The sequence below is a fragment of the Nicotiana sylvestris genome, chromosome 2, assembly GCF_000393655.2.
Source record: "Nicotiana sylvestris chromosome 2, ASM39365v2, whole genome shotgun sequence".
Taxonomy (NCBI): Eukaryota; Viridiplantae; Streptophyta; class Magnoliopsida; order Solanales; family Solanaceae; genus Nicotiana; species Nicotiana sylvestris.
The window spans coordinates 186,680,166-186,693,974 of record NC_091058.1 but is presented as its reverse complement, the minus strand read 5'-3'; the positions used below and the strand labels follow the sequence as shown (position 1 = coordinate 186,693,974).

Genomic DNA, 13,809 nt, shown 5'->3' with positions numbered 1-13,809 from the left:
TGCGGCAGTCACGATAAAACTTCTTCTTTTGTACAGAGGAAAGGTCATAGGGAACTATACTGCTAGCCAGGTAATTTGCAAAGTTTGCATACCATGGCACTTCCTCAAGATTTTTAGCGAGTAGTTGCTCATCTAGAAAGGTTTCCAGAATATCCTTAACCTCAAATGAGTTTTCAGCTCCCTCAAGTCATGATAGATGATCAGCGACTTGGTTTTCTGTGCCCTTACGGTCACGAATTTTGAGGTCGAACTCTTGCAGTAACAGCACTCAATGAATCAGACACAGTTTAGACTCCTTCTTCTCAATCAAGTACCTGAGAGCTACATGATCAGTGTATACAATTACCTTAAAGCCAATCAGGTATGATCTGAATTTGTCGAAAGTAAATAGCACAACCAACATCTCCTTTTCAATAATAGTGTAGTTCAGCTGGGCTCTACTCAGCGTTCTATTGGCATAGTAGATTGGATGCATTAGCTTGTCTTTCCTCTATCCCAGCATTGCCCCCACTGCATAGTCACTGGCGTCATATATGAGTTCGAATGGCTGCTCCCAGTCGGGGGCAACAATGATGGGTGTTATGACTAGCCTCATTTTTAACTCCTCGAATGCTACCCTGCAATCATCAGAAAACAAGAAAGGGAGATCTCTTTCTAACAACTTACAGAGAGCGTTGGCAATTTTTGAGAAGTCTCTTATGAATCTCCGGTAGAAACCGGCATGCCCGAGGAAGCTCCTGATTGCCTTGACCGAAGTTGGAGGTGGCAGCTTTGCTATCATGTTCACTTTAGCACGATCTACCTCGATTCCTTTACTTGACACTCGGTGTCCTAAGACTACGCCTTTTTGTACCATGAAATGGCACTTCTCCCAATTAAGAACCAGGTTAGTCTCAATACACCGTTTCAGCACACGAGTCAGGTTTATAAGGCACTCATCGAATGAGTTTCCCACCACTGAGAAATCATCCATGAATACCCCCATTATGTCTTCTACCATGTCAGTGAATATGACCATCATACACCTTTGGAATGTGGCGGGTGCATTGCATAGGACAAAAGGCATCCTCCGAAAAGCATAAATGACATATGGGCAGGTGAAAGAGGTCTTCTCTCTGTCTTCTGGTGCAATGGAGATTTGATTGTACCCTGAGTACCCATCTAGGAAACAAAAGTGAAACCTCCCTGCCAATCTGTCTAGCATTTGATCAATGAAGGGAAGTGGGAAGTGGTCTTTCCGGGTGGCCAGATTTAACTTTCTGTAGTCCATGCAAATTCTCCAGCCCGTAACAATTCTTGTAGAGATCAGCTCACTGTTATCGTTTTTGACCACCGTCATGCCACCCTTCTTAGTCACACATTGCACCGGGCTAACCCAGCTGCTGTCAGAGATTGGGAAAATGATTCCCGCATCCAACCACTTTATCACTTCTTTCTTCACCACTTTATTCATGTTGAGGTTCAGCCTTCTTTGGTGTTCCCTAGAAGGTTTGTGTTCCTCTTCCAGCAAAATTTTGTGCATACAATAGGATGGGCTGATCCCCTTAATATCTGCCATAGTCCACCCAATGGTAGTCTTACACTCCTTGAGTACCTGCAAAAGTTGTTGTGCCTGCACATCTAACAAACTAGATGAGATAATAACAGGTAATGTGGAGTTATGTCAGAGGAACTCATATCTGAGATGGGCGGGCAGTGGCTTCAATTCCATCTTTGGTGGTTCTTCTATCGAAGGCTTGGCTGGAAGAGTTTCTCTGTTCTCTAAGTGCTGGGGCTCAAATTCAAGAGTTCTATCCCAGAACCCTCTGCCCTCTAAAGCCAACACCCATTCTGACAGTTCTTCCCCATTCACCTCATCTAAATTTACCAGACATGCAGCAAGAGGGTCCTTAATAGTCAGCATCTCATCATCAGCTTCTATGATTACATAACGGCATCAATAAGAGAACAGTTGGCGAATTCACTTGGTCGCCTCATAGATTTCTGCACATTGAATTTTATTTCTTCATCATTCAACCTCATCTTAAGCTCCCCAATCTCACAGTCAATGAGAGCTCTCCCATTGGCCAAGAACGACCTTCCCAAAATTATGGGAATCTCTTCATCCACTTTGCAGTCTAGAATCACAAAATCTGTAGGGAACACAAATTTCCCTACCTAAATCAACACATCATCCAGGATACCAGAGGGTCTTTTCACGGTCCTATCAGCCAGCTGCAACAATATCAAAGTGGGTCTAGCTCTTCCAATCCCCAACCTCTTGTAGATCGCCAGGGGCATAAGATTTATGCTAGCCCTCAAATCACAAAGTGCTTTGTCAAAAGCAAAGTTACCAATAGTTCATGGAATTGTGAAACTCCCTGGGTCAGACAACTTCTCAGCAATCGGTCTAGTTACCACCGCACTGCAAGTCTGAGTGAATGTCACCGTGGCCAAGTCTTGAAAATCGAATTTTCGGGACATCAAGTCCTTCATCATTTTTGCATGACCAGGCATCTCCTTCAAAGCATCTATCAATGGAATATTTACCTAGATTTGTTTCAGCATCTCCAAGAATTTCTTGTATTGTTCCTCTTTTTGGTACTTGGCCAGCCTCTGTGGTAATGGTGCGGGGGGTCTCTTCTTCCCAATGATTTGGGTATTTTCTTTGTCAGCTGCCACCTCAACTACTAGTTCCAAGGTTGTCTCAGCCTTTCTCTCAGCCTCAATCTGTGTGTTATGTTCTTCCTAAGCAAGCTGTACTTTCACCTCGGTCAATTTCGTTGACTAATCCAGTTCAACGGGCACTGGTACAAATGTCACAGCCTGTCTGCTTTCTCGAGCCCTCTCTTGCTTAAAGTCTAAGTCTCTGCCATTACGTAGACTTACTGCCATCAGCTGCTTTGGGTCTTGATATTTTGAATTTATTTGAGTGTCTGCAGGTAATGTCCCTTGAGGACGATTATTTAAAGACATCGAAAGCTGACCTATCTGCACTTCAATGTTCTTGATAGTTGAATCATGTGCATCTACTCTTTCACTGATTTTTGCATTTGACCCAATAACCTGCTGCATCATTGCCTCGAGTCTAGCAAACCCATCTTCCTGCCGCCCACCATGCTGCTGTGAGGAGGATGATACCCCTGCTGCTGATTTTGATTATTGTATCCTTGTGGCCTTTGATAAGGTGTCATATTATTGGGAGGTATCATACCTCTCATGTTTCCATTGTTGAATTGTGGTTGGACCGGCCTATACGGCTGATTTTGATGGCCCCAGTTTTGACCACCCAGTCTCTGGCCTCTATAATTAGACACATAATTCATGTCCTCAGGGTAGTGATGATGATCACTTTCTACATTCCACTGGTTACCAATTGGCTGACTAATGCAAGATGTGCATAAGCCCCCATTGGTGGTATCTACAATGTGTACCTGCTGCTTTTGCCCTGACTCTTCCACCTTTTTAGTGAGTATACTCATCTGTGTCATTAATATGACCATGTTTTCAGCAAGAGTGTTGGATGGATCCAAGGGCACTGAGTGAATTACTGGAGTGATAGGTGCATTCTTAGTCGTCCACCCCGAATTCTGTGCCATCTTATCTAGCAGACTCTAGCCTTCTCTCCATGTTTTGCTCAAGAATGCTCCACCAGCTGAAGCATCAAATTACCCTCACGATATCTGACAATCCCATGTAAAACCGCTGCCCCAACATCAGATCTGGAATACCGTGGTGCGGACATATAACCAGCATCCCTTTGAATTGTTCCCATGTTTCATGCAGTGTCTCCATTGGTCTCTGTTTGAAGCTCAAAATTTCATCAATTTGTTGAGCAGTCTTGTTGGGTGGGTGGAACTTGTTCACGAATTGCTTGACTAACTCCTCCCAAGTTGTTATAGAATTAATGGGGATTGAGTTTAGCCAGGTCTAGGAAGCTCATGTCAATGAGAATGGAAACAATAACAGCTTGATTGCTTCCTAAGTTACGCTGGGCTGTCTTTGAGTTCTACAGATTGACAGGAAATTCTTCAAGTGTTGTTGAGGATCTTCGACTTGTGACCCCAAAAATAGTCCCTTGTTTTGCAACAAGTGCAGCATGTTGTTCGTTATTTGAAATGATTCAGCCTATATCTGCGGGACTAAAATCGCTTGGCCAAGTTCTCCAATGTGGGTTGTTCCCAGTCATATAGCGCAGCCTCTGGCACAAGAGGTGCCACTGGCGCAACCGGCGCAGCTGGGTCTACTATGTGATCCCCCATGTCTGGTTTGAATTGTTCAGTTGTTTGTTTTTCCGGTTAGCCCGATTCAAAGCCTTAAAAACTTTCTCGGGATCTGATAATGCTTCAAATACTTCACTAGTTCTCGGTGAGTTTCTAGGCATGTACCTATACAACAAAGTCAACAAACATTAAAATTTCAATGTATAAACTGGGTATAGAGAAAACTTACTACACTAAGAATTTTTGTATTTCTTTCAATTGTAATTGATAACACCGTTAATCCCCGGCAACGGCGCCAAAATTTGATCATGCCCAACTATGCCTTATGAAAAGGATACGCGGAATGTTGCAAATATAATCTAGAGTATTTCGCCCAGAGTCGAACTCACAAGGAATTAACCTATCAATTACTCTCGTTAGACTTACAAAATTCTACGTAATCAACTTCCCATACGTTGTGAATAACATTGAGGATGTTTATACTAACTAAGACTGACTATAAATAAGCAAATAAAGACTAACTATGATTAAGTTGTAAACAATTAAGAGAAGGATCTAAGGTTATGATTTCCCCTATTGATGGAATCCCTTACGATTATGTTTCACATAGATTCACCTAATCGTCTCTATCAATCACGATCACTCTTATTACCGTAAATCTCTCCCGAGTAATCATGACACTTTGCTAGATACACTCTCCTGAGTTACGCTAGCTGGCTTTGTTTATTACAGCTCACTTTAGATTGCACCCAAGGCTTCGTTATCCCTAATCCCGCCTTTAAACCCTCGGTTATTTATCCCTCATATACTTTGGGAGTGGTGTTGTTCAACAATTACCTAAATATGCACTCTCTCCCAAGTTATGCACACTAAATAGGCACAACTAATTGAGGATCCTATCAATAAACTACAACAAGAATGTAGTTGAACAAATAGAGATTAAGCTGGCAAACTATATTAACATAACGAGAAGTTCATCATTCAATAGGTTCCATCAAAACCCTAGACTAAGGAATTAGCTACTCATAACAAAACAAGATAAAACTAATAAATTGTTCATAATGTGTAATTGCAATAATAAAGAGAAGATAGAAAAACTCTAATGTTTGGTTACTCTTCTCACACTTGTTCTTGCCTCCAAAATAGTTTAAAAACAAGCTTTTTTCTTTCTTGGGCGAGCTTCTTGAGTTTATAAGGGTTTGGAATAAGTTTTTCCTGAGTTACACTTTGGTCCCAAAAGTTCTAGGTAACTGCACAAATCACCACGGCCGCGGCAGAATGCGGCGCGACCGCGGTGAGAGACAAACATTCTGCCTCGCGTCTTTGGCCTGCCGCGGTCCACTGCGTTCGCGGTGGATTCCAACCCAGTCCACTTTTTGCTTCGTTCTGCTCGGGTGCTTCTTGATTGGACGTTTTCTTCACATTATTGACTCCAAAACACTCCATAGTTCTTCCTAACTTGGATTAGTCCTTGCGAAGCAAAAAAACACCAATTAGAGCATTTTGTTATCATTTAGCATTCAAAACAATAATAAAGTATGGTACATTTAGGATGTAAATATCATCTATATAGCCTAATAACATGGTGCACAACACATCCATAAACAAGACTCTACTAGACACGGCTTGTGGACTCCTTAGGAAAGAACTACTCTGATACCACTTCTGTCACGACCCAAACCGATGGACCGCGATGGGCACCCGATATCTTACTCAACCGAGTACCAACGTAACATATCTTTCTTATTACATCATCATAGGTAAGTGGGCCAGAAGGGGCGTCATGAGATAACCAGAGTAAACATGAGGGAATACCTGACATAGAACGACCCAACCTGATATAGAAAATCGTACTTGTGACATACGGGCTTATAAGGCCAATGTGATCCATTATATACTTAAAATAGAGGCCGACAAGGCCATACAAGTATCTGTATATATGACATCTGTCTACAAGCCTCTAAGAGTACATACTTATAATAAAGGTCGAGACAGGGCCTCGACATACCAAACAATACGCGTCTAAATCATACTGACCAAACAAGCAACTCCGAAGCAAATGGAGCGCACCAACATCTTCCGCTGAGCTATAGCCTACTTGGAGTACTCTCGACCTGTCTATCGGGACCTGCGAGCATGAAACACAGCGTCCCCAAGCAAAAGGAACGTCAGTACAAATAATATACCGAGTATGTAAGGAATAAAAATCAGTAAAAAATAGACATGAGAGAAACATGAAGTAAAAGACTCGGCATGTAAGTCTGAATAGCTCTGTGAATCATTTAATACTTATAATGTCATGCCATGCATGTGTATATGCGTTCATAACATCATCAATCCTCTGAGGGCATCCCATCATATCATCTCGGCCACTGTGCGCAAATCATCAACGTATACCAGTTAATCAGGTGGTGGTGCATATATAACGCCGTAACCTTTTCTCATATCCCATACACATACAGATATATATATATATATATATATATATATATATATATATACATATATAACTCCATCTGGTCATGGTTCAATGTACATGTATAAATGAATGCAATGCAGGAGAAAGTACGTCAATAAAATCACTCGAAACGCTGTAAGACCATTATGCCCTTGATTAATATCATGAAGTAAACTTTATCAACTTACGTATTTTCTAAGACCCATGAACAGATGATACAATAATAGGACGAAATCAAGAACATGAGCATCTCTAGCATTTTTATGAAAAAAATCATTTATGGAAGTTGTACATTTACTCGTTTTGTTTGTATCTTATGGATCATACCAAAAGGAAAGAAGGGATAACTTTAACATACCTGAGCCGATTCTCTTGACAATCCCTCTAACACAAGTCAATTGCGATAACACGTAACGGCGGATCGAAGTAGGAGAATTGAGAAGGATTGCACCGCACTCCCTTAGAATTGCAAAATTCCGTTGCTATTACGCAGTATAATTTCGTATGAAATTTTGCTTAATACCGTTACCTTACTGAATATGACCATCTTTAATTTGTAATTTTAGAGAAGCCTCACGTTGCCATTGCAAATTTGAGCTAATCACGTTACCTTGCAAATTTGTATAAATCTCTCTTAAATGAATTAGAGATCTTATACTTTAGTGGGTGTGGGCCCCACTAAGGTGATGACTAAGCCTTCAAAATGACACCTTATCAAGTGACTTTAAGAGTCATCAATTGGCAAGGTTTGCTGCCACGTTTGGGCTTCAAGAATTTTATCCAAATGTCTTAGTTAATTACCAATTTCTTAATTACTTAGGTAATTTTTCACTAATCCAACCATTAACCAATTACCCACAGAATTTAAGAATTATGTCAAATTATTCAAAATACTACTCACTTTTAACATACATTATACATCTTACTATCATGGTTATGTGGTACCTTGTAGAGCCCAAGTTCATAAATGCCGGGTATTATAGCTCAGATCGTATTATGTCCCAAAATGTCAAACTTTGACAAAATTTATTTTCTTCGATTTGCTTATCCTCTCACCTTCACGAATTTACTCAGCACTTGTTTAAATTAGTATAATGCTTATAATATCAAAATAATCTCATTCCCAAACTTATGTCGATTAATTTACGATGAAACTTTAACGTATGAAAATACGGGATGTAACATCTCATTTTCCGAGCTTTCATCAATTTACTTATGGCGTACTTTCACGTACGAAAAACATGGGGTGTAACACTTGTCCAGCTAGCCTTCAACCACAAATTGCGTAGAAATCTCGCTCTAGTCCTCCAATCACACAAATCCAAGCCAATCATCAACCAAGGAAGACGAACAATGCTATAGAAAGCAATCTCAATCCATAAAGCTTCGATTTTTTAAGAATTCCATAAAGCAATCTCACTCCATAAAGCTTCGATGACCATAATCCGTCGAGTCCAAATATACGATTAGATCCAAAATTGAGTCCACATCGATTCTCAAATCCCCAAAATACACTCACTTAAAGTGTAGTCAAACCCCAAATTCTATCTCAAAATTTTATATTGTGGGTGTTAATAAATCATATAGATTCTTGAAATAATACAAAAAAAAGAGTAGAAATTACTTACCCCAAAGTCTTGTATGAAAATCTCCAAGAAAAATCACCTCTCTCCAAGTCTAGAGCTCAAAATGTGAGAGAAATGATTCAAAATCCCGAAATAACATCCTAAATACACTACTCAGCAGTACCCTTCGCGAACGGACCTCTACTTTGCGTTCGCAAAGCACAAACCAAAGCTACTAAACAAATTCACTTCACGATCGTGGCATCAATGTCATGATCGCAATAACTAACAATCCCCCCACTTTCGCGAACTTGAAGGCAAAAATTTCCCCTGCCTGCTTTAACTCCTTGCGAACGTGATATACCTAGAACCAGCATTATGTGGATGCGAAACACTTACTCGCGAGCGCAAAGATCAACAAACCTAGCACCAAACATAGACTTCGCAAACACATCGCTTTGACCGTGAACGCGAAGCACACTAACATCTGCTAAAAAACAGCAACTCCAACCATCACCAAAATGGTCCGAAACCACCCCAAATCACAATTGAGGCCCCACAGGACCCTATTCGATCATACCAACAAGTCCAAATACATCATCCAAACTTATCCAAAGGCTCAAAACATTATAAATAACATCAAAATCAATAATCGAAGATCAAAATCATTCTTTTAACTTTTAAACCTGCAAATTTGTCGAACGCATCCGAAACACACTTACATATTTCGGATTACAACCAAACTTTGCACACAAGTTCCAATTAACTAAATGAACCTAATAAATGTCTCAAAACCACAATAGGAGTTTGATAACACCAAATTCAACTCCCGGTCAAACCTATGAACTCTCTCATTTTTCTAATTGGCAACTTTCGACAAATAAAGCCAAAACTTTCTAGAAACATTCAAATTCAAATCCTAACATACGCCCAAGTTCAAAATCACCATACGAAGGATTCATCAAATTACCAAGCTGAGGGTATTTACTCAAAAGTCAATCCTTGGTCAATTCTTCCAATTTAAAGCTTCCAAATTGAAAATCACTCTATCAAATTCATCCTGAACCACTCGAAAATCAAAATCAACCATGCACGGAAGATGAGGCTGCTCAAAGTCGCAAATCACGAAACGAAATGCTACAACTCAAAATGATCGGTCGGATTGTTATACGAGCTTATTTGAATTAAATTTGAATGGTCATTTTTTCAATCCAAAAAAATGAAAATTCAAATCAAAATTTTTATATTCGATCCAAAGTGCCCAATGTCCACCCCTAGGCATGAGGATGTTATTCTTTAGTTCGCCGGCATTAGCTCTTTAACTTTTTTTTTTTTAAATAAAAAAGGAAAAAAAAAAAAACCTATACCTATCTGGCGGAGGTGCTTATTCAGCTACGTGTGTGTGTCACGGAAAATATGGCGAAAGGGGGCCCGTAGATCCTCGATACGTTGAATCTAGTAAACCCGGAATAGGCTGTTATGTCTTTAATATGTAAAAAACTCCCTACAAGTGTACCTTTCTTGTCTTTTCTCGCAGTAGTGAAAAAGGCTTTGAATTTGGTTTGAAGTGGTGGAAGTTGTAATAGGGCTCAACAGATCGTCAGCATTGTGTAAGTTGTTCACTTTTAAAAATTACCAGTTCTTTATTTGTGGAAGAAAATTAGAATTTATCTGAAAGTGAGAACAGATCTTCATTCTTCAGTTTTGGATCTCTTTTCTTTTTGCCTGGTTGTGAAGGTGTTAGTTTGCATAGGTGATATCGTTCATGATTTGGTGCTTTTGTTTGTCTTGAAGGGTTTTTGAGGAAAGGGTTTTCTATGTTAATTCCAGTTCTGAATTTTGTATTTAATTGTTACTTTTAAGTAATGGAAAGCAATTAATTTATGATCAGGAAATATGATGCCAGGGAATAGTTGTTTTGATTTGCAAGGCTCCATGAGGGCTAATCATCAACAGCTTCAACATTATCAGTCTCATTCGAAACAAGGGGCAATTAATGCAAATTTCCCCCTCACTATAGGTAGTATGCAGCAGGATTGTAACCAGAATATTTCTTTGGCTGATCAGGGTAAGTCTGCAAGTGATGAAGATGAACCAAGTTTTACTGAAGATGCTGCTGATGGTCTCAATGACCTGAATAGGGGGAAAAAGGCTACCCCATGGCAGCGTGTGAAATGGACCGATCAGATGGTGAGGCTGTTGATAACTGCTGTTTCTTACATAGGCGAAGAGACTGCTGCAGAGTATGGTGGAAGAAGAAAATGCTCTAATTTGCATAAGAAAGGGAAATGGAAGTCAGTGTCAAAAGTCATGGCTGAAAGGGATCATTTTGTTTCACCTCAACAGTGCGAGGATAAATTCAATGACCTAAACAAGAGGTATAAAAGACTCAATGAGATCCTTGGCAGAGGAACTTCCTGTGAGGTAGTTGAGAATCCTGCTCTTTTGGATGTGCTGGATCACGTATCAGAGAAAGGAAAGGAGGAAGTTAGGAAAATCTTAAGTTCAAAACATCTGCATTATGAAGAGATGTGTTCCTACCATAATGGGAACCGCTTACATCTGCCCCCAGACCTTGAACTGCAGCGTTCATTACGTTTGGCTCTTACAAGTAGAGATGAGCATGATGACAATGATGTTAGGAAGCACCTGCAAGATGACAATGATGATGATGATCACGAAACTCACTTGGTGGAGGACCAAGATGAGTATGAAGAGAATCATAGCTTGCCTAGGGAGCACAGGTTACATGGGATGTCAGGAGGTTTTTCAAAGAGGATAAAACAATGCCAGGGTCATGAAATTGTTACTTTTGGTAATTTCTTGACTACTGTCGATGGTAATAGGACTTTCATTTCTCAACCTCAGAAGGCAAACACTGATGCCAATCAAATGTTTTCCGAATGCAACAAAGCTGATATTCTGCAGAAGCAGTGGATGGATCATCGTTCGTTTCAGCTAGAAGAACAGAAGCTACAAATTCAGGCGCAAATGTTGGAATTGGAGAAAGAGCGTTTCAATTGGAAAAGATTTAGCAGGAAAAAGGACATCGAATTGGAAATGATGAGAATGGAAAATGAGAGGATTAAACTTGAGAATGAATGTATGGCATTGGAGTTGAAGCGAAAGGAAATGCTTGCTGAAAATGTTTAGGCTATTGCTGTTGCGAAAGCTTAGCTGTATCAGGGAGTGTGCATCAAAGTTTACATTTCTTAGGGAAGAAGGAAAACCACCTCAGAATCAGGTCTTTTTATGATATTAGCTGTACAAACTGCAAATTACTGCTTTGCCCAATGTTGGCTAATGCTCTTGCATGTATTCTAGAGCTTGCAGTTATCCTTGTAAACTTGGTTGATGGATTCTGGTTGTATATTTTGAAAAGAGATCAATCCTGTAAATCTCTTGGGTTTTAGTTTGACCTTTCTCTTAATAACTGTATATGTCTTGCTTACCGTCTAAAAATGATATGCTTGTTGCAGGGTCCTCCTCAGAGCTGGTTCAAGGAAGCCCTCATTAGTTTTATCTGCTGATGTTCTAACACACTAATCAAACATAGCTCTATCATTGAGGAACTAGTGTGCTCATCGAATTTTTCTTTTCTTTATTTTTTTAGGGCAGAAGGAACACCACTTCAAAATCATGTGTTTCCTGCTATATTAATGGTACAAACTGCTTATTTAATGCTTCTCTCAATATTAGCTAATGTTCTTGCATGGATTTCAAATATAGCATTTCTATGTTGGCTAATCCTATTGTATGGATTTCAAAGCTAGCATCTGTATGTCGGCTAATCCTGGTTCCTGGACTTAAAGCTAGCCGTCCTCTTTGTCATTCTAGTTGATGGGCTTCTAGTTCTATGTTTCGAAAAGGGATCTCAGTCCTGTAAATCCATTGGAATTTTAGTTTGCTCTTCTCTCTTAAAGACAGTATATCTCTGGCATACCATCCATTAGTGATAAGCTAGCTGCAGGATCCTTTATGTAGCTGGCTCCAGGAAGCCCTCATTTAATCCTATCTATTAATATTTTTTACACCCCATCAAATACGGGTTTGTTTGAAGAATGTGTGTGAGTTTCTTTTACATGACCTGAACTGTTGTCTTAAATTCCTTATTTAGGTTTTGATTTGAATATAACATCGTGGAGTGTGATGGAAGAACCTTTGGCATTTTATAAAAGTTTACAGTTTATTGACTCCAAAAAGGTAGCAGGCCGAGGCAAGACATTTGAAAACTCAGAATGGTGTCAATTTCATGGGGCTATTTTAGATGCCTGGTTGCCTGATCATATAAGTAGTTGATAGTATTATCATATTGCTGTAAAGTTTCACTTTATGTGTCATCTCTGTCCCTGGAATTTCCAACTCCCTATAACAACACTATAGCAGGGTGTTTAACCTCTTAAAGTAGCTTGCTAGGGATTTTTTAAGGCAGTACCTTACATATATAAATGGCTTTTCCATTTGTGGTCTTCTGAGAAGCAAATTGTACTCATCTTGGAGTTTTGCAATGGAAAAGTTCATATTGGTGGATATACAAGGTATAATTTGATTATTTTTTCTTTCCTTATAAAACAGGTATCATTTGGTTACTGATTTATTCATTTCTTTATCCAATGTTGCTTCTGCTCTTAATTTCTCCAAGTTGATGTGTTTTGGTTTGAAGGGAAGTATTTGAAGATCTTTCTGGAAGTGCGGAAGTGTTTTCTTCTTCCGAATATCAGGTCAGTCATTTATTGAATATTTGTTTGTAAAAAATATTTGTTATCCTTGGTTATTAGTATAAGTTTTTACCTTAGATCTACCTCCTTTACATTTTAGTTTAGAATATCAAGTCATCATCTCAGACTAGTGTCGTTCTTTGTTTCTTTCTAGGGTACCCCTACTCTCCGCCTCCCTAGCTCAGTGCAGTAGGGAGAAGTTCTTAAGCAATGGGTGAGGGGATGAGAAAGTGATGGAGCGTGAAAATGTGCTATCAACATACCCAGTATTATCCCACACCATGGGGTTTGGGGAGGGTAGTGTGTACGCAGACCTTACCCCTATATTGTGAGGATCTGGAGTGTGCATATTTAGTTTAACAAATAGCATATATACGAAAATCACTACACACTTACGAACATGAGTTCCGTGTATTATTTTGTACGACAAGGTAGGCTAACTCTCATTGTTCCCACATTACCTTTTTTGACACAAAGAAGGTCAGCGAGGGACACTCCCATTGAACATCTACAAGAAGGCGAGGCAACAAGTGGCTTTCCTAAGGGCTAAGGCTATGGACCTTGGCATTCAGACCTTTGTTGAGTAGTCACATGTTTTAACTGAGACAATCTCTCATAACCCATATCTTCTGTATATTTAATAGGAAAAGTCTTTCTTTGTAAATTGAGTGTTCTATTTTGTCATAATGAAAACTACAATGACTAATTGTTGCACTAGAGCTTAACATAAAGGCAGAAACATGATGGCAAAATTGTATAGATGCAAATTGCTGCTAATATCATGTATGAAAACTAGGTATGTATATGGACCGGGTTGGTTCGGTTTTTATCAAAACCGAACTAAACCAACTATATCGATTTGGATT

At 39.5% G+C, this 13,809-nt stretch overlaps 1 protein-coding gene across 2 annotated transcripts; it reads left to right on the top strand.

Annotated features, from left to right (window-relative positions):
* The first annotated feature begins 9,620 nt into the window (after nt 1-9,620).
* LOC104245746 (uncharacterized) lies at nt 9,621-11,637 on the top strand. Of its 2 annotated transcripts, none has more exons than XM_009801405.2 (2): nt 9,621-9,835; nt 10,132-11,637. In XM_009801405.2, the coding sequence occupies exon 2, from the start codon at nt 10,161-10,163 to the stop codon at nt 11,376-11,378; it is 1,218 nt and encodes a 405-aa protein (XP_009799707.1). In that variant the 5' UTR covers nt 9,621-9,835; nt 10,132-10,160; the 3' UTR covers nt 11,379-11,637. The 2 variants fall into 2 exon arrangements, with proteins under 2 accessions (XP_009799707.1, XP_009799706.1); XM_009801404.2 differs by having other exon boundaries at nt 10,117-11,637.
* The last annotated feature ends 2,172 nt before the right edge of the window (nt 11,638-13,809 follow it).